At 44.8% G+C, this 20,377-nt stretch overlaps 1 protein-coding gene across 10 annotated transcripts in view; it reads right to left on the bottom strand.

Moving 5' to 3' along the window:
• IKBKG (inhibitor of nuclear factor kappa B kinase regulatory subunit gamma) overlaps nucleotides 1–20,377 on the bottom strand; it is a 49,847-nt gene that overhangs the window by 8,319 nt on the left and 21,151 nt on the right. For 3 of the 10 annotated variants that reach the window (XM_055564698.1, XM_055564696.1, XM_055564695.1), the window contains exon 10: nucleotides 13,953–20,361. The exons of the other annotated variants lie outside the window; for them this stretch is intronic. In XM_055564698.1, the coding sequence (XP_055420673.1) occupies nucleotides 20,219–20,361 (143 nt within the window). In that variant the 3' untranslated portion in view covers nucleotides 13,953–20,218. Of the gene's footprint in view, nucleotides 1–13,952; nucleotides 20,362–20,377 lie in introns of those variants that run through there. 10 annotated transcript variants of the gene reach the window in all.

The raw sequence follows: 20,377 nt of genomic DNA, 5'->3' as shown, positions 1-20,377 counted from the left end.
CTGATATGCTGTCACCCGGGAAAATTGCCCCTTTCCTTTTCTCTCAGCCACTGTGACTGTGATAGAGTTGACTTCACCTCTGATTCCAGGGGTTGGCATGTGGCCCAGGCCTGCCAAATTGGAGCACTGCTTTCCTGCAGCTGTGGTGATATCATCCAACCAGTGACACTTTGGGTCTCTAGGGGAGACAGGATGTCAAAGGACAGAGGGAGAGTTGGAGCAAGAAGGCAAATCTCAGGGAACAAAATGCTGGATCTAGCCATGCCTAAAGACAAACTACCTCTGTACCTTGTAGTTACACAGACCCAGAAACTCTCCCTTTGGCTGAAAAACCACTGTGGATATTCTTGGTCATTTTTGTTCCACTTGTTTTTCACTTGCAATAGCAAAGTCTTGACTATTAGTGAATTGAAGAATCATAGTTTTCTTTTTTACTTAACTAATGTGGTCTGATGGAGAAGGCAATGGCACCCCACTCCAGTACTCTTGCCTGGAAAATCCCATGGACGGAGGAGCCTGGTAGGCTGCAGTCCATGGGGTCGCTAAGAGTCAGACACGACTGAGCAACTTCACTTTCACTTTTCATTTTCTTGCATTGGAGAAGGAAATGGCAACTCACTCCAGTGTTCTTGCCTGGAGAATCCCAGGGACGGTGGAGCCTGGTGGGCTGCCATCTATGGGGTCACACAGAGTCGGACACGACTGAAGTGACTTAGCATAGCATAGCAATGTGGTCTGAAGACTTGGTCCTTCTTTAATACTTCAAGGGAGAAATAGGCCTATTTTGTTACTAAGGGATTAGTTCCTTGCTGATCAACCCATATCATGGTAGAAAAGGAACCCAGTGAGTCAAAGGAGGGGAGGGACACTGCAAGGGGCAGCTGGAGGAAGGGGACAAGGAGGGTGACCATCCCTTGCCAGACAGGGCACCCAGAATCGACCCAAAATTAGGCCATATAGTGGATATGGTGAAGCCTGTGCCATCCACAGTACTTTAAGAGCTGTATAATATTCCTCAGAATGTGTAATCCATAGTTATTTTAACCAATCTCTTGTATATAGGTCTTTAGGCTGTTTGAAATTTGTCAGTGTTATAAACAAACCTGAAATGGATATCCTGGTACATTTGTTTTTGTGTAATACATTATGTGGAGAAAGAAATGGCAATGCACTCAAGTATTCTTGCCTGGGAAATCCCATGGACAGAGAAGCCTGGTGGGCTGCCGTCTATGGGGGTCGCACAGAGTTGGACACGACTGAGCGACTTCACTTTCACTTTTCACTTTCATGCCTTGGAGAAGTAAATGGCAACCCACTCCAGTGTTCTTGCCTGGAGAATCCCAGGAATGGGGAGCCTGGTGGGCTGCCATCTATGGGGTCACACAGAGTCAGACACGACTGACATGACTTAGCAGCAGCAGCAGCAGCAGCAGCAGAGTACATCCTGTGAAATGCTGAGCTGGATGAAGTATAAGCTGGAATCAAGACTTCTGGGGAAAATATCAATAATCTCAGATACACAAATGACACCACACTTATGGCAGAAAGCAAAGAAGAACTAAAGAATCTCTTGATGAAACTGAAAGAGGAGAGTGAAAACGTTGGCTTAGAGCTCAACATTCAGAAAACAAAGATCATGGCATCTGGTCCCTTCAATTCATGGCCAACAGATGGGGAAACAGTGCAAAGAGTGACAGGCTTTATTTTGGGGGGCTCCAAAATCAGTGCAGATAGTGACTTCAGCCATGAAATTAAAACACGCTTACTCCTTGGAAGAAAAGTTATGACCAACCAAGACAGGATATTAAAAAGCAGAGACATTAGCTTGCCAACAAAGGTCCATCTAGTCAAGGCTATGGTCTTTCCACTAGTCATGTATGGATGTGAGAGTTGGACTATACAGAAAGCTGAGTGCCGAAGAATGGATGCTTTTGAACTGTGGTATTGGAAGAAGACTCTTGAGAGTCCCTTGGACTGCAAAGAGATCCAATCAGTTCATCCTAAAGGATATCAGTCCTAAATATTCATTGGAAGGACTGATGTTGAAGCTGAAACTCCAATACTTTGGCCACCTGATGCACAAAGCTGACTCATTTGAAAAGACCCTGATGCTGGGAAAGATTGAAGGTGGGAGGAGAAGGGGATGACAGAGGATGAGATGGTTAGAGGGCATCACTGACTCAATGGACATGAGTTTGAGTAAACTCTGGGAGTTGGTGATGGACAGGGAGGCCTGGCATGCTACAGTCCATGGGGTTGCAAAGAGTCGGACATGACTGAGCAACTGAAGTGAACTGAACTCCCTCCCCACAACACAATTGAACAAGTGAGCCTAAATAAGTGACCACCTTCGCCCCCTTGTGTCAAGGTGAAAATTTGACACTGAAGAGACTTGCAAACAGAGAAAGCCAAAATAAACAAAGAAGAGGGAACTGCTCTGGAAGTGACAGGTGCTACAGATTAAAACCCTGTAGTTAGCATTTACTAAGCATTGGAGGGACCTACAGACCTTGAGAAGAAATATAAGCTGGAACAAGGAACTATCTGAAACTGAACTAACCCCACACTGCCCTCAACATCTCCAGAGAAATACCTAGATACATTTTTACTATTATCATTTTTCAATCTTTTTATTTTTTTAAGTTCTTTATTACTTTTTCATTTTTATAACCTACTATTACCTTGCAAAAAAGACCCTACTATTAAAGAAAATTTCATATAGATATAGATATAAATAGATTTTGTTTTGTATTTTTAATATTGTATTTTTGAGAGTCTAACCTGAAAATCTACACTAGATTTTCAATCTTTGCTTTTTGGTATTGTTATTCATTTTGTACCTTTTAGAATATAAGTGCCCATTTTTACTTAGGGGTATGATTAATGGCTAGATTACTCTCTCCCCTTTTGACTCTCCCTCTTCTCCTCCTGGTCACCTATATCTCCCTCCTCCCTCTTCTCTTCTCCATGTAACTCGGTGAACCTCTTTGGGTGCCACTCACTGTGGAGAATCTTTTCACCATTAACCTAGATGTTTTATCATCTGTGCTATATGGATGGAGAATTCTTGAGGCTACTGTAAGAATAAGACTGAAAGCCAGAGGCAGGAGGCTTAAATCCAAAACTTGAGAACACCAGAAAACTCCTAACTCCAGGGAACATGAATTGACAAGAGCTCATCCCAAAGCCTCCTTACCTACACTTAAACCAAGCTCCACCCAAGAGCCAACAAATTCCAGAGCAAGACATACTATGCTGATTCTCCAGCAACACAGGAACACAGCCCTGAGCATTAAAATACAGGCTGCCCAATGTCATGCCAAACCCACAGACACCCCAAAAATCACACTGGACACTTCATTGCACTCCAGAGAGAAGAGATCCAGCTCCACCCACCAGAACACGGATGCAAGCTTCCCTAACCAGGCAATCTTGACAAGCCACTCATCCAACCCCACCCACACAGAGCAACCTCCAAAATAAAGAGGAACCACATACTTCCAGCCTACAGAAAGGCCACCCCAAACACAGCAATCTAAACAAATGACACTGGGAAGACCCAGAGGGAGGGGATGGGGAGGGAGGTGGGAGGGGGGTTCAGGATGGGGAACACATGTACACCCATGGCATATTCATGTCAATGTATGGCAAAACCAATACAATATTGTAAAGTAATTAGCCTTCAATTAAAATAAATAAATTTATATTTAAAAAGAAATAAACAAATGAAAAGGCAGAGAAATAGTCAGCAGGTAAAGGAACATGATAAATGCCGACCAAACCAAACCAAAGAGGAAGAGATAGGGAGTCTACCTGAAAAAGAATTCAGAATAATGATAGTAAAGAGGATCCAAAATCTTGAAAACTAAATGTAGTTACAGGTAAATAGACTAGAGACAAGGATTGAGAAGATTCAAGAAATGTTTATCAAGGACCTAGAAGAAATAAAAAAGAGTCAATCAATAATGAATAATGCAATAACTGAGATCAACACCACTCTGGAGGGAACCAACAGTAGAATAACTGAGGCAAAGGATAAGATAAGTGAGGTGGAAGATAGAAAGGTGGAAATAAATGAAGGAGAGAGGAAAAAAGAATTAAAAGAAATAAGGACAGCCTCAGAGACCTCTGGAACAATGTTAAATTCCCCAACATTCAAATCATAGGAGTCCCAGAAGAAGAAGACAAAAAGAAAGAGCATGAGAAAATACTTGAGGAGATAACAGGTGAAAACTTCCCTAAAATGGGGAAGGAAATAGCCACCCAAGTCCAAGAAACCCAGCAAGGATCTCATTCAAATATGAAGGAGAAATCAAAAGCTTTACAGACTAGCAAATGCTGAGATAATTCAGCACGACCAAACCAGCTCTTCAACAAATGCTAAAGCATTTATTTCATTTACTTCATTTATTTCTCAGGAAACAGAAAAAAGGTTTATAAACTTGAACCCAAAACAACAAAGTAAATGGCAATGGGGTCATACTTATTAATAATTACCTTAAATGTAAATGGGTTGAATGCCCCAACCAAAAGACAAAGACTGGCTGAATGGATACAAAAACAAGACCCCTATATATTCTGTCTACAAGAGACCCACCTCAAAACAAGGGACACATACAGACTGAAAGTGAAGGGCTGGAAAAAGGTATTCCATGCAAATGGAGACCAAGAGAAAGCAGGAGAAGCAATACTCATATCAGATAAAATAGACTTTGAAATAAAGGCTGTGAAAAGAGACAAAGAAGGACACTACATAATGATCAAAGGATCGATCCAAGAAGAAGATATAACTATTATATATATATATATATAAAACAATTATTTTATATATATAGGTGTGTGTGTATGTGTATGTATATATATATATTTATTTATATTTATATTTACATATATATATGCACCCAACATAGGAGCAACATAATATGTAAGGGAAATGCTAACAAGTATGAAAGGGGAAATTAACAGTAACAAAATAATAGTGGGAGACTTTAATACCCCACTCACACCTATGGATAGATCAACTAAACAGAAAATTAACAAGGAAACACAAACTTTAAATGGACCAGTTAGACCTAACTGATATCTGTGGGACATTTCACCCCAAAACAATGAATTTCACCTTTTTCTCAAGTGCACATGGAACATTCTCCAGGATAGATCACATCCTGGGCAATAAATCTAGCCTTGGTAAATTCAAAAAAATGTGTAATCATTTCAAGCATCTTTTCTGATCACAATGCAGTAAGATTAGATGTCAACTACAGGGGGGAAAAACTATTAAAAATACAAACATATGGGGGCTAAAGAACATGCTTCAGAATAACCAACAAATCAGAAGAAATCAAAAAAGAAATCAAAATATGCATTGAAACAAATGAAAACGAAAACACAACAACCCAAAACCTATGGGGTTTAGGGAAAGCAATGCTAAGGGGAAGTTTCATAGCAATACAAGCTTACCTCAAGAAACAAGAGAAAAATCGAATACATAACCTAACTTTACACCTAAAGTAATGAGAAAAAGAAGAAATGAAAAACTCCAGGGTTAGTAGAAGGAAAGAAATCATAAACATTAGGGCAGAAATAAGTGAAAAAGAAACAAAGGAGACTATAGCAAAACTCAACAAAACTAAAAGCTGGTTCTTTGAGCAGATAAATAAAATAGACAAACCAGTAGCCAGACTCATCAAGAAAAAAAAGGAAGAATCATCAATTCAACAAAATTAGAAATAAAAATGGAGAAATCACAACAGACAACACAGAAATACAAAGGATCATAAGAGACTACTATCAGCAACTATAGGCCAATAAAATGGACAACTTGGAAGAAATGGACAAATTCTTAGAAAAGTATAACTTTGCAAAACTCGACCAGGAAGAAATAGAAAATCTTAACAGACCCATCACAAGCACGGAAATCGAAACAGGAATCAAAAATCTTCCAACAAACAAAAGCCCAGGACCAGATGGCTTCACAGCTGAATTCTACCAAAAATTTAGAGAAGAACTAACACCTATTCTACTCAAACTCTTCCAGAAAATTGCAGAGGAAGGAAAACTGCCAAACTCATTCTATGAGGCCTCCAACACCCTAATACCAAAACCAGACAAAGATGCCACAAAAAAAGAGAACAACAGGCCAATATCTCTGATGAACATAGATGCAAAAATCCTCAACAAAATTCTAGCAAACAGAATCCAACAACATATTAAAATGATCATACGTCGTGACCAAGTGGGCTTTATCCTAGGGATGCAAGGATTCTTCAATATCCACAAAGCAATCAATGTAATACACCACATTAACAAATTGAAAGATAAAAACCATGATTATCTCAATAGATGCAGAGAAAGCTCTTGACAAAATTCAACATCCATTTATGATAAAAAAAAAACCCCTCCAGAAAGCAGGTATGGAAGGAACATATCTCAACATAATAAAAGCCATATATGATAAACCCACAGCAAACATTATCCTCAATGGTGAAAAACTGAGAGTATTTCCCCTAAAGTCAGGAACAAGACAAGGGTTCCCACTCTCAGCACTACTATTTAACATAGTTTTGGAAGTTTTACTCACAGCAATCAGACAAGAAAAAGAAATAAAAGGAATCCAGATTGGAAAAGAAGTAAAACTCTCACTGTTTGCAAATGAGATGGTTCTCTACATAGAAAACCCCAAAGACACCACTAGAAAATTACTAGAGGTAATCAACAAATATAGTAAAGTTGCAGGATATAAAATTAACACACAGAAATCCCTTGCATTCCTATACACTAACAATGAGAAAACAGAAAGAGAAATTAAGGAAACAATTCCATTCACCATTGCAACAAAAAGAATAAAATACTTAGCAATAAATCTACCTAAAGAAACAAAAGACCTATATATAGAAAACTATAAAACACTGATGAAAGAAATCAAAGATGACACAAATAGATGGGGAAATATACCATCTTCATGGATGGGAAAAATCAATATAGTGAAAATGAGTACACTACCCAAAGCAATCTATAGATTCAATGCAATCCTTATCAAGCTACCAACGATATTTTTCAGAGAACTAGAATAAATAATTTCACAATTTGTATGGAAATACAAAAAACCTCGAATAGCCAAAGCAATCTTGAGAAAAAAGAATGGAACTGGAGGAATCAACCTGCCTGACTTCAGACTATACTACAAAGCTACAGTCATCAAGACAATATGGTACTGGCACAAAGACAGAAATATAGATCAATGGAACAAAATAGAAAGCCCAGAGATAAATCCATGCACCTATGGACACCTTATCTTTGAAAAGGTGGCAAGAATATACAATGGAGAAAAGACAATCTCTTTAACAAGTGGTGCTGGGGAAACTGGTCAACTACTTGTAAAAGAATGAAACTAGAACACTTTCTAACACCATACACAAAATTAAACTCAAAATGGGTTAAAGATCTAAATTTAAGACCAGAAGCTATAGAAGTCCTAGAGGAAAACATAGGCAAAACACTCTCCGACATAAATCACAGCAGGATTCTCTATCACCCACCTCCCAAAGTAATGGAAATAAAAGGAAAAATTAACAAATGGCATCTAATTAAACTGAAAACCATTTGCACAACGAAGGAAACTATAAGTAAGATGAAAAGACAGCCTTCAGAATGGGAGAAAATAATAGCAAATGAAGCAACTGACAAAAAGTCAATCTCAAGAATATACAAGCAGCTCATGCAGCTCAATTCCAGAAAAATAAATGACCCAATCAAAAAGTGGGCCAAAGAACTAAACAGACATTTCTCCAAAGAAGACATACAGATAGCTAACAATCACATGAAAAGATGCTAAACATCACGCATTATTAGAGAAATGCAAATCAAAACCACAATGAGATACCATCTCACGGCGGTCAGAATGGCTCCCATCTGAAAGTCTACAAACAATAAATGCTGGAGAGGGTGCGGAGAAACGGGAACCCTCTTACACTGTTGGTGGGAATGCAAACTAGTACAGCCACTATGGAGAACAGTATGGAGATTCCTTAAACAACTGAGAACAGAACTCCCATACGACCCAGCAATCCCACTGCTGGGCATATACACCAGGAAACAAGAATTGAAAGAGACACTTGTACCCCAATGTTCATTGCAGCACTATTTACAACAGCTAGGACATGCAAGCAACCTAGATGTCCATCAGCAGATGAATGGATAATAAAGCTGTGGTACATATACACAATGGAGTATTACTCAGCTATTAAAAAGAATGCATTTGAATCAGTTCTAATGAGGTGGATGAAACTGGAGCCTATTATACAGAGTGAAGTAAGTCAGAAAGAAAAACACCAATACAGTATATTAAGGCAGATATATGAAGTTTAGAAAGATGGTAACCATGACCCTATGTGGAAGATAGCAAAAGAGACACAGATATAATGAACAGACTTTTGGACTCTGTGGGAGAAGGCGAGGGTGGGATGCTTTGGGAGAATATCCTTGAAACATGTATATTACCATATGTGAAATAGATCACCAGTCCAGGTTCAGTGCATGAGACAGGGTGCTCAAGGCCGGCAAACTGGGATGACCCTGAGGGATAGGATTGGGAGGTAGGTGGGAGCGGGGTTCAGAATGGGGGATACATGTACACTCATTGCTGATTCTTGTCAATGTATGGCAAAAACCACTACAATATTGCAAAGTAATTAGCCTCCAATTAAAACAAATAAATTTAAAAAAACTAAAAACAGAACTACCAAATGACCCAGCAATCCCACTACTGAGCATATACCCAGAAAAAAACATAATTCAAAAATGTATATGCACTCCAGTGTTCACAGCAGCACTCTTTATATCCAAGACAGGTAAACAATCTAAATGTCCATCAATAGATAAATGGATTTTAAAAGATGTGGTACATATATGCAATGAAATATCAGCCATAAAAGAGAACAAAATCATGCTATTTGCAGCCATATGGATGGACATAAAGACTGTGATACTGAATGAAGTCAGTCAGACAGGGAAAGACAAATATCATATGATATCGCTTATATGTGAAATCTAAAAAATGGTAGAAATGAACTTATTTACAAAACAGAAATAGAGTCACAGATGTAGAAAACAAACTTATGTTAACCAGGGGGAAAGCATGGTGTGGGTGGGGACAAATTGGGAGATTGGGATTGACATATACACTCTACCATATATAAAATAGATAATAAGCACCTACTGTATAGCACAGGGAACACTATTCAGTACTCTGTAATGGCCTATATGGAAAAGAATCTAAAAAAGAGTGGATATATGTATATATATATATATATATATATATATATATATATAAGTGAATCAACATTCAGAAAACGAAGATCATGGCATCTGGTCCCATCACTTCATGGGAAATAGATGTGGAAACAGTGTCAGGCTTTATTTTGGGGGGCTCCAAAATCACTGCAGATGGTGACTGCAGCCATGAAATTAAAAGACGCTTACTCCTTGGAAGAAAAGTTATGACCAACCTAGATAGCATATTCAAAAGCAGAGACATTACTTTGCCAACAAAGGTCCGTCTAGTCAAGGCTATGGTTTTTCCAGTGGTCATGTATGGATGTGAGAGCTGGACTGTGAAGAAAGCTGAGCGCCGAAGAATTGATGCTTTTGAACTGTGGTGTTGGAAAAGACTCTTGAGAGTCCCTTGGACTGCAAGGAGATCCAACCAGTCCATTCTGAAGGAGATCAGCCCTGGAATTTCTTTGGAGGGAATGATGCTGAAGCTGAAACTCCAGTACTTTGGCCACCTCATGTGAAGAGTTGACTCATTGGAAAAGACTCCGATGCTGGGAGGGATTGGGGGCAGAAGGAGAAGAGGACGACAGAGGATGAGATGGCTGTATGGCATCACTGACTCGATGGATGTGGGTCTGAGTGAACTCCGGGAGTTGGTGATGGACAGGGAGGCCTGGCGTGCTGCGATTCATGGGATTGCAGAGTCGGACACGACTGAGCGACTGAACTGAACTGATAAGTGAATCATTTTGTTGTACACCTGAAACTAACACAGAATTGTAAATCAACTATTGTTGTTCAGTCACTCAGTTGTGTTCGACACTTTGCGACCCCATAGACTTCAGCATGCCAGGCTTCTCTATCCCTCACCATCTCCTGGAGTTTGCCCAAGTTCATGTTCATCTCTGATGCTGTCCAGCCATCTCAACCTCTGACGCCCTCTTCTCCTTCTACCCTCAATCTTTCCCAGCATTAGGGACTTTTCCAGTGAGTCGTCTGTTCACATCAGGTGACCAAAATACTGGAGCTTTGGCTTCAACATCCGTCCTTCCAGTGAATATTCAGGGTTTTCCTTTAGGATTGACTGGTTTCATCTCCTTTCTGTCCAAGGCACTTTTAGGAGTCTTCTCTAGCACCACTCCTTGAAGGCATCAATTCTTTGGCACTCAGCTTTCTTAACTGTCTAGCTCTCACAACCATATGTGACCACTGGGAAGACCTTAGCCTTGACTATAGGGACCTTTGTCGGCAGAGTAATGTCTCTGATTTTAACAGCCTGTCTAGGTTTGCCATCCTTTTCTTGCCAAGAGCAATCATCTTCTGATTTCATGGCTGCAGTCACCATCTGTGGTGATTTTGAAGCCCAAGAGGAAATCTGTAACTACTTCCACCTTTTCCCCTTCTATTTGCCATGCAGTAATGAGGCTGGATGCCATGATCTTAGTTTTTTAAATATTTAGTCTTAAGCCAGCTTTTTCATTATCCTCCTTCACCCTCATCAAAAGGCTCTTTAGTTCCTCTTTGCTTTCTACTGTTAGAGTGGTATCATCCGCGTATCTGAGGTTGTTGATGTTTCTCCTGCTTATCTTGATTTCAGCTTGTAACTCATCCAGCTTGGCATTTCATGATGTGCTCACCATATAGATCAAACAGACAGCATTTAGAGTAAGCAGACAGCCCTGTAGTTTTCCTTTCTCAATCTTGAACCAATCAGTTGTTCCAAACAGGGTTCTAACTGTTGCTTTTTGACCCGCATACAGGTTTCTCAGGAGACAGGCACGATGGTCTGGCATTCCCATCTCTGTAAGAGCTTTCCACAGTTTGTCATGATCCACATAGTCAAAGGCCTTACTTAGCACAGTCGAAGAAAGAGAGGTAGATGTTTTTCTGAAACTACCTTGCTTTCTCTATAAGCCAGCGAATGTTGACAATTTGACCTCTAGTTCCTCTTCCTTTTCTAAAACGGACTTCCCTGGTGGCTCAGACGGTAAAGCATCTGCCTACAATGCAGGAGATCTGGGTTTGATCCCTGGGTCAAGAAGATCCTCTGGAGAAGGAAATGGAAACCCACTCTAGTACTCTTGCCTGGAAAATCCCATGGATGGAGGAGTGTGATAGGCTACAGTCCATGGAGTCACAAAGAGTTGGATATGACTGAGAGACTTCACTTTCACTTTCTTTCTTGTGGACATCTGGAAGCTCTTGGTTCGCATAATGCTGAAGCCTAGCATGCAAGATTTTAAGCATGACCTTACTAGCATGGGAGATGATTCAGCCCCTTTCATGCATCATAGCCTTGTTGTGGCGAAGGGGCTTGCATAACTCAATGAAGCTATGAGCCATGATATGCAGAGCCACCCAAGACAGATGGGCCGTAGCAGAAGAGTTCTGACAAAACGTGATCCACCAGAGGAGGGAATGGCAAACCACCCCAGTATGCTTGCTGTGAGAACCTCATGAACTGTAAAAAAAGGCCAAATCAATGATACTCCAATATAAATTTAAAAAAACATGTCATTTGCAAATATTTTCTCCCATTCAGTAGGTGGCCTTTTTGTTTTTATCAATAGTTTCATTCACTGTGGAAAATTTCCTGTTTGAATAGGTCCCATTTGTGTATTTCTGCTTGTATTTCTGTTCCCTGGGATGTCTCATGCAACCTGTCCTGTTCAGGGTGCCTTGTGGCATTGAGTGCTTGGTGGTTTAACTGTATACTGTTCACTGTCCAAAAAAAACACACTTTTTTTGTGGGGATTCTTTGGCGCCTCCTTTTGCTAGGCATTTAATGGTACTATTATGGGATGGATTGTGCCGCAGACTGAATGTTTGTGTCCCCTCAAAATTCATGTGTTGAAATCCTGACCTGAAAAATTACGGACTTTGGAGGTGGGGCCTTTGGGAGATGATCTGGGTCATGAGAGTAGAGCCCTCATGAATGGGATTAGTGCCCTGATAAAAGAGACCCCAAAGAGCTCGCTCACCCGTTCTGTCATGTGAGGACACAAGAAGGTGGCTGCTTATGAAGCACAAGTAGGCCATCTCCAGACACGAGATCCACTGGTACCATGACCTTGGACTTCCAGCCTGTCTATAGTAGACCGTGCTAGTCTGTGATAGCAGCCCAACCTGACAAGCCATAGTGTCCCCCAAAAAGATGTTTAAGACCTAAGCTCCACTGCCTGTAAATGTGACCGTATTTGGAAATGGGGTCTCTTTAGATGTAATCAAGTTAAGATGTAGTCATACAGGCTTGGGGTGGCCCTAATCCAATGACTGGTGCCCTTATAAGAAAAGAAAGTGAGACATAGAGACACACAGGGAGAAGGCCATATAAAAACGAGGCAGAGACTGAAGTGACACGTCTAAGAGTCAAAGAACACCAAGGACCACAGGCCACCAATGTGAGGCTGGGAGCAAGGTGTGGAACAGGATTGCCCTCAGAGTCTGAAGCATGAGGTGCCCCTGCTCCCAACTGGATTTCAGAAAGAGAATAAATCTTTGTTAAGCCGTCCAGTTTGTGGTCATGTGTTACAGCAGCCCTGAGAAAGTCACATGGGTGCTATCAGCCCAGGAACACTTGGAACCAAATTTAGGCCTTGAAGTCCCCAAAGCACCCCAGCTACTCAAACCCAAACAGCACAGAGCCAGGCCTACAACCCCAAATTTATGCTTTGGTATCCTGTGTCTGTGAGCACCTCATCAACACTCCCTGCAGCCCCAGCGCTGGGGTGAGTTGGGTTGACTTTCGGCCTCCCTTGTGTTCAGTTCCAGAACCAGCATCCTTGGGGCACAGTAGCCTCAGTGGCCTCCTTCTCAGACTCCCATTTCCTCTCAGCTTTCACTCTCTTGTTGGTTCTAAACTGCTTTACCAGATTTGAAGAAAATTTCATCTGTCATTTGTAGTTATTTTCAACAGAAAATTTTGACTACTACTGCCCACGCTTAGAGAAGCCCAGGCTTGTTCTGTCACACTCCTGGATGCTGACTGAATCCTCATTCTGGTACTGCAGACATCTAAGTGATTCTGAGAGATCAATCCCCACCTCGGCCCAGACCCACAACACTCAGACGCAATGGAACCTGCAGAATTCACAGAACAGCTCCATCCCTGGGTCTCCCCGCTTCCAGACGCACCAGACCTACCACATGCCCTGTGCTCTGCTCCACCCAGGATGCGATAGTATCGGCTGTGCCTGCACCCCGCCGCTGACACGCACACCCCTCTCTGTGGGGGGGGGGGGTTCTCCTCTAAAGAAAGGACAGAGCAGGGGCACCTGCATCGAGAGACCAAGGCAGACAGTCCCCTGTTCTCTTCTGACCTGCGATGAGTGCACACGGGGCTTCTCAGCAAACTCATTGCCTATCCTTGCGCTGGTCCAGGGGTTCCACCCTATAGTGGACAGAGATGGAAAACAAACCAGAAAAGATTGGAGACTCCAACAGGGCAATGGATTTAGGATGGAGACTTTAGATGAAGGTAATGTTTCAACTGCAAGCTGAACAACAAAAAGAAACCAGCCATGCAAAGATTTGGGAAAGGGCATCCCCTGCTATGCGGAGGGCTGGGGGGGAGGGGGGCAACAGGGGCAAAAGCCTAAAGATACAGTCAAGGAAGGGGAAGAGGGTGACACTGACTCTTGGTAAGAACATGCCAGTCAACCTCTGGTACTCAGGAATGGCCAACCATGGCTGACTTCTTGCAGCCTAAGGTCAGGACCCTGGGCCGACCCAGCTCCCTTTTGAGTCCCCATCTGAGAAAACAGGGCTAGCAAGAGAATGTAGTTTGTTCCAGCCAACATTTGACTGAGCACCCCCCCTTTCTCCAAGTCTTTCCTAAGAAGGCTCCCCACATGTGAACCCCTGCTCTGTCCCTTTGAGATGTCCATGTACCTCCAACAACCCAGGAGAGGCTTTCTAGGGGACTTGAGAGTCATTCCTTTGAAATGGGATCCTCAGGAAGGACAGGGCCTGAGTCTACCCATCTCTGAGTAGGATGGAATCATAACATCCAAGAACTGACCCCAGGGACGGACACTGCTGACCTCACCACATTGACCCTGACCAACCCGCTGTGAGTTTTCACTGGAGACCCTGCTCGCTGACCCCACCTCACTCTCCCTTCAAATCACCGGCACCCCTGTGCCAATCAGAAGGGTGCCTGGCACCCTCGCCTGCTGACCAAACAAAACCAGTTCCTACCCCTTTACCTAAAGGCCGGCTGAGTTGCTCCACAACTGCATATCCTAATGCTGCTGACATGAGACAGATGAGGACTGGGCAGGTAGAGATATGGAGTTAGTATCTAATGGGGATAAGGTTTCCATTAGGGAAGATGAAAAGGTTCTGAGAATGGATGGTGGGATGGTTGCCCAACCATGTGAATATGCTTCTTGCCACTAAACTGTGCACTTAAAATGGTTAAAATGGTAAATCTTATGTGTATTTCACTGCAAGAAAAAAAAAAAAAAACACCTGCATCATTAAAGTGTTTGGAGAACACCTTTGAAAATAAACTTTCAACAATCTGCTTTTAAAAACATAATTTGTAGCTTGGAATTATGTGTTCTTAGGTTTAAAGAGTGAGTCACATTATCTTTGAAGTTGCAAGGATTAACAAGCAGTTAGTTAGCAGTCAGTGTGTGTGTGTGTGTATTTTGTTTTGAGCACCCAATGCAGTCCCTGGGGATGTGCTCAGAGAAGTGCAACTGTTAGGAAGTCAGTGCTCACCAATGACTGGGTAACACAAGCACAAAAGCCAGGGGTGGCCACCCCTGTGCTTAGCAGAGCAGTTAATGCAACCGAGAACACAGGCACCTCTGCCATAGAGCACTGTTTATGATGCTTATGGCAGCCCCACAATGCCACTAGACTCAGGAAATCACTTTTGCTTCTTGCTGTATGTTCAGTTGGTTGCACTTAACTGCTCTCAGAGTCAGCAGGGAAGGTCCCATCACAGGTCAGTGTGTGGTCAGCACATTTTCTCATGCCATTTCTGAGTATCCACACAACGGTAACCTCGATGGGGCTAAAGAAAGTCTTTACAAAGAAATGAAGAAATGCAGCGAAGGCTCGTGATGGTTCGCCAAAAGCGAAACAAATGCAGATAGACTGCAACTGAGTCCCATCAGCTACAGCAGGGCCACCTGGCCCACCTCATGGATGCAATGGTAATGTGCTCCAAATTGTACCCACCTGGATTTGGGGGACCACCCCCCCACACACACAGTGTAGGGTGCAGTTTGACCCTAAGTTGAAATGTCTGTTTTGGAGTCTTGTGGTTTCTATCTTGACTCCAGTTCCAGCCCTGCCCTGGCCAAGGCTGTTCAAGCACCCCCCTTGCCACAGCTTCACCACCACGAAGGAAGGAGACACTTGGCTATGTCAGGGCAGAGGTTGCAGAAACCATGAAGCAGCCACACTGCACATCACCGGCCTGCAAAATGCGGCTGCTGCAGTCCTATTTCCCTTCCTCTGATTCTCCATCCACCCCAGCGGAACAGCATGCAAACAACAGCCTGCTCTCAGCAGTGACTGAAATCAAAGTCAAACCTTGGATGGTCCCATTTTATGGATGAGGAGCCTGAGACTCAGAAAGGTAAAGTCACCAGTGCAAGCCTCACACCGCAGACAGGCCTAGGGAACACACTGCCGGGCTCCAGCTCCTCTCCAAGGAGCCACTGCTGCTCTCTGCACCTCGGCAAAGCCTGCCGAGGGATGTGTCAGGCCTGGCCCTTCCAATGATGTCCTTCTGTGGCCAAGGAAGACACTCAGCCCTGTCCCCTTTCTGACCCATCAGCAGGCAGCGGACCACGGAAGGCCTCCAATTCACCACGGAGGTGGAGCAGCAGCTGTTTTCTAACAGCAGACTCCTATATGCTGTCACCTAAATGCTCTCTTCAGCCTCCTATAAAACAGAGCTGGGGACTTCTCTGGTGGTCCAGTGGGTAAGAATCCGCCTGCCAGTGCGGGGAATGTGGGTTCAAGCCCTGGGCCAGGAAGACCCCACATGCCAAGGAGCAACTACTGAGCCTGCACACCTAGAGCCCAGGCTCTGCAACAAGAGAAGACACTGCAGGGAGAAGCTGGCGCACCACAACTAGAGGAAGCCCTCGGAACAACAAAGACCCAGCAGAGCTGAAAAGAAATAAATAAGACGTTTTTGGAAAAAACTGTTAGGCATCCCACATTATGGGTGGAAATGTGTCCCCTCCAAGAAGACAAATCCAATGGGACTGTGTCCTTATAAAAGGGGACACTTGGAGATGCAGACACGCACAGAGGAAAGATGACGTGAAGACACAGGGCGCAGACGGCCTCTCCCATCCCAGGAGAGAGGCCTGGAACACACCCTCTCTCACAGCCATCAGGAGAAACTGATCCTGCCCAGTCCTGGATTGTGGACTTCCGGCCTCCATGACTGGGAAACAATACGTTTCTGTTGTTTGCAGCACCCCCTTTCCAAAGTATACACACACAGCTCAGAAACAAGGAGTCTGCCCTCGTACCGCTGCCAGCCACTCGCAGGCAAATCTCTTGGCTGCCCCCACCCCGGACCAAGTTCACAGTAACATACATTCTCTATCAAAGTAATACATGCAAATGATATGCATCCGGAAAATACATAAACACATAAGGCAAACTTAATCACTGGTAATCCTACCACCACAGCCATCCAAACGGTAGCAGGGCACGCACAACAGTTCTCCCTCTTTTATTGGGGTCACACTTCATATATCGCTGTGTCTGTTGGCTTTTTCACACCCACGTGCTCCAGAGTGGGTTCCAGGTGATGAGGTAGCCACGGCTCCAGAAGTGCTGCCTCCTACTCCACGGCCTTTGGTGGCTACAGATGCTGCTGCAGCCAGCACCCTGACAGTGCTGAAGTTGCAGATTTAAGGAGGCTGGGACACTCCCTATGTGCTTGTCCATCCCACTCGACCAGCCCCATAGCAGTGGGTCCCCACGCCTTGTCAACAGGGCACTGGAAGTTGGCGTTTGTTGCCATTTTGACATCACTTTTTGTCTAGTTTGAGTCTATGTTGTTCTAGTCATTAATGAGGAAGAAATGCTTTTGTATTGTGGTTATTTGATTGTTCTTAACGTGCATTTTCTTAACCAGGTAATGGAGCAGGGTGTGTGGAAGCAATGGGCAATGCCAACGTGGAGGTCCTATCTGTCCATCTCCACCACCCAAACCCACAGTTGTGAGGGTCCAGGGGCCACCTGCTTCCCTCACAGGAGGAATCCACCCCCTTGTTTCAGAAGGGTGGCTGAAAACCTTCAGTCTCTCACATCCTGTCGGCCCCATGGGAGGTGGGTGCCCAGCATGCAGGAAGAGAAAGTTCCAGACAGCAGTGGGTCCTGGCCGGCGCCCAGTCCCCAGACAGCCCCAAAGCAGCTGCTTTGGGGCAGAGGTGGAACGTGTGTGAAGCTCCCACTACAGCCACTGTGCTGCCTAGGTGGGGGCCTCTGCCTGAGCCACAGCAATGCTCCTGGGTTGTGGGGGGCAGAGAATGTCCACCTCGCACCACTCTGGGGTCTCCCCTTCTTTCAGCCCCCTTTCAGAGGAGGGAGCTGGTCAGAGAAGCACTCTGGTGTATATGTGTCATCATCTTAGAAGCGCTAAACGAATCCCTACCCAGCCAGGAGCCACCACCCAGGATGCAAGTGGTCCAACAGAGCCACCCTTTCTTTTTCCTAGCCATGTGCGTCAGCCCCAGCAGCGGTGTCCAGCTGGAGATGAAGGGTCTGAGGCTCAACAGTCCCCGAGCCTGCAAGCACCTACCCCACTCCCAACTCCATTTTTCCTCACTACAGTTGTTACCTGCCTCTGCAGAGCACAGCGGTCACCATCACCCCAGGGAACAAGCCCTCCGACAGAGCTGCCAATCCCAGAGATGCCTGCCTTCAAACGCATCTGCCCTCATCTGTGGGCACCAGAAGATGACCCTGTGCTGGGCTGAACGGTGACCAACACAGATGCACACGTCCTGACCCCCAGAACGTGTGACTATGATCTTACTTGGAAAAAGGGTCTTTGTAGATGCAATAAAAGCAAGCATCTGGAGACGAGGTCATCCTGGATGACTCAGGGCAAGGGGGGGAGGGAGCTCCAAATCCAGTAAGTGTCCTTGAAAGAGAAGAAAAAGTGGAGGAGATCATGTAGAGACAGAGGCAGATGCTGGAGAGACACGTCCACCTGCCAAGGAACACTGAAGACCACTGAGAGCTGGGAGAGGCCTCTAGAAGGAACAAAGCCTGCCCACACCTGGATTTCAGACTTAGGCCTCCTAAGTCACCTGCTCCAGGTCTAAGTCACCTGCTCCAGCAACAACAGGAAACTAATACATTCCCCAAAATGGCAAGTACTCTTGTAGAAAAATTGCAGGATACGGTTTGAAAGAGCATCCATGAGCAGAGAACCTATCTGTGCCTTTAATATGTTCCTGAAGGACCATTTGCAACTGAACACTGGGCTTCAGGAAGTAGATCAGTCTACCCCTGCAGATGACAAGAAAGCCCCCAGCCCAGGCTTGTTTTCAGAACAGGATGCTGGCTGGGCCTTCATCTAGCCAGACTGATATCCCAATCCTAGTCCACCCTGGCACTGCCAGATAGCAGGGGTCCCGCACAAAACCCAGGGACAGGGGTCTGTGTCATCCCATTTCCAACCAGGCAGCCCCCGGGGCACAGAGGGATGCTGGGTGCTGAGAAGGAAACCACAATTACAGGGTTGATGCCCACAGCATTGACATCGTCGGAAATATCCAGATTCTTGCAAAACTATAAGAGAGTTCTCTGGTGTTGGTACTCTGCCAGAGATGGTGAAGTGGCTTCTGTTGGCCAGGCTGGGGCATCTGGGGCTGGCATAGGGAACAGCATCACAGACTTTGGTGGCAGCGCTCCTGGGGAGGACCAGGGTGCATTGCAGCATCAGACAGCACAGGGCAAGTGTACCTGTGGTATGCACACCTCCTCAGACCAAGAGGTGGTGACAACACAATCCGAAGCTGTGCAGGATAAACGAAACAACGAGAGAACTCCAGTGCAAACACACCGGTACCAAGTCAGGAGGAAGAGATAACCACGGGTTACATCACACACGAAAAGAGTCCATCCCCCTAATGACCAAAGAGCTCTTGTAAGTCAAGGAATAAAAGACTAACTGCCCAATAGAAAAATAGGTAAAAAAATCCAAGCAGGCCATTTATACCAGAACTGAAAAGGACCCTTCAAGCTCTGAAGAGATAAGTCAAGCTTACTCTTAACAGAGAGGAGCTCACCTTGTGGGATGGGCACAAGCCTCCCCCACCCCCGCCACTCTTGGACACTATCACCCGTGGCAGAGCTGTCGGGAGAGGAGGAAGGCACACCAGGGTAGGGGCCTCAGTGCTGTCTAGCCCTGGTGGATACTCAATGGTGCCACTTCGAAGGATCCAACCCAAGGTACGTATGAGAGATGCACAAAGATTTTGTACCACAGTGACAACCCCAATGTCCATTAGTAACAGACAGCATCAGTCCAATGTGCTGCAGCCGCCAAGGAACAGCACCCAGCTTACAAGACCTGCACCCTGGGCGCTGTGCCAGGTGGCTGGGAGGAAGGCTCTGCCCACCTCAGCCTCGGAAGCTGGTGTCTGGGAGCCCCAGCTGTGGCTCGTGACCTTCCCAGCACAGGTGGAAAAAGTGTGAACCCCAGAGCCAAGCAGCTCAGGCAGACAGAACAAAACAAAAGAGCACAGTGGTGGGCCTCGCTGGGGCTCTGTGTTGCCCTAAGAGATGGGAACCCGTGGACAAGGGTGTGGAAGCATGGGGGCCTGCGGCTAGGTCTCAGGGTTCAGAGAGGGCGCCCACTCTGTGTCAGCTGCCCCTAGTTCAGGCCCAGGCAGACAGGAGAGGAAAGCAGCAGAGAGCACTGTCCTGGGCTGCCTGGCGGCCTGCAGCCCTATTCGATGCACTCCATGACGTGTATCTGCAGGGTGTCTATGTCAGGAGCCTGATACTGACACTTGGGGCAGCAGAACTTGGGCGGCTCATCAGGGGGGCTTCTCCTCTGGCTGGACGGGTTCAGGTGAAAGGAGTGATGAGCTGGGGAAAGAGATCA

This window comes from Bubalus kerabau, chromosome X (assembly GCF_029407905.1).
Source record: "Bubalus kerabau isolate K-KA32 ecotype Philippines breed swamp buffalo chromosome X, PCC_UOA_SB_1v2, whole genome shotgun sequence".
Taxonomy (NCBI): Eukaryota; Metazoa; Chordata; class Mammalia; order Artiodactyla; family Bovidae; genus Bubalus; species Bubalus kerabau.
The sequence above is the reverse complement of the archived record's forward strand: the minus strand, read 5'-3'. Positions and strand labels throughout refer to the sequence as shown.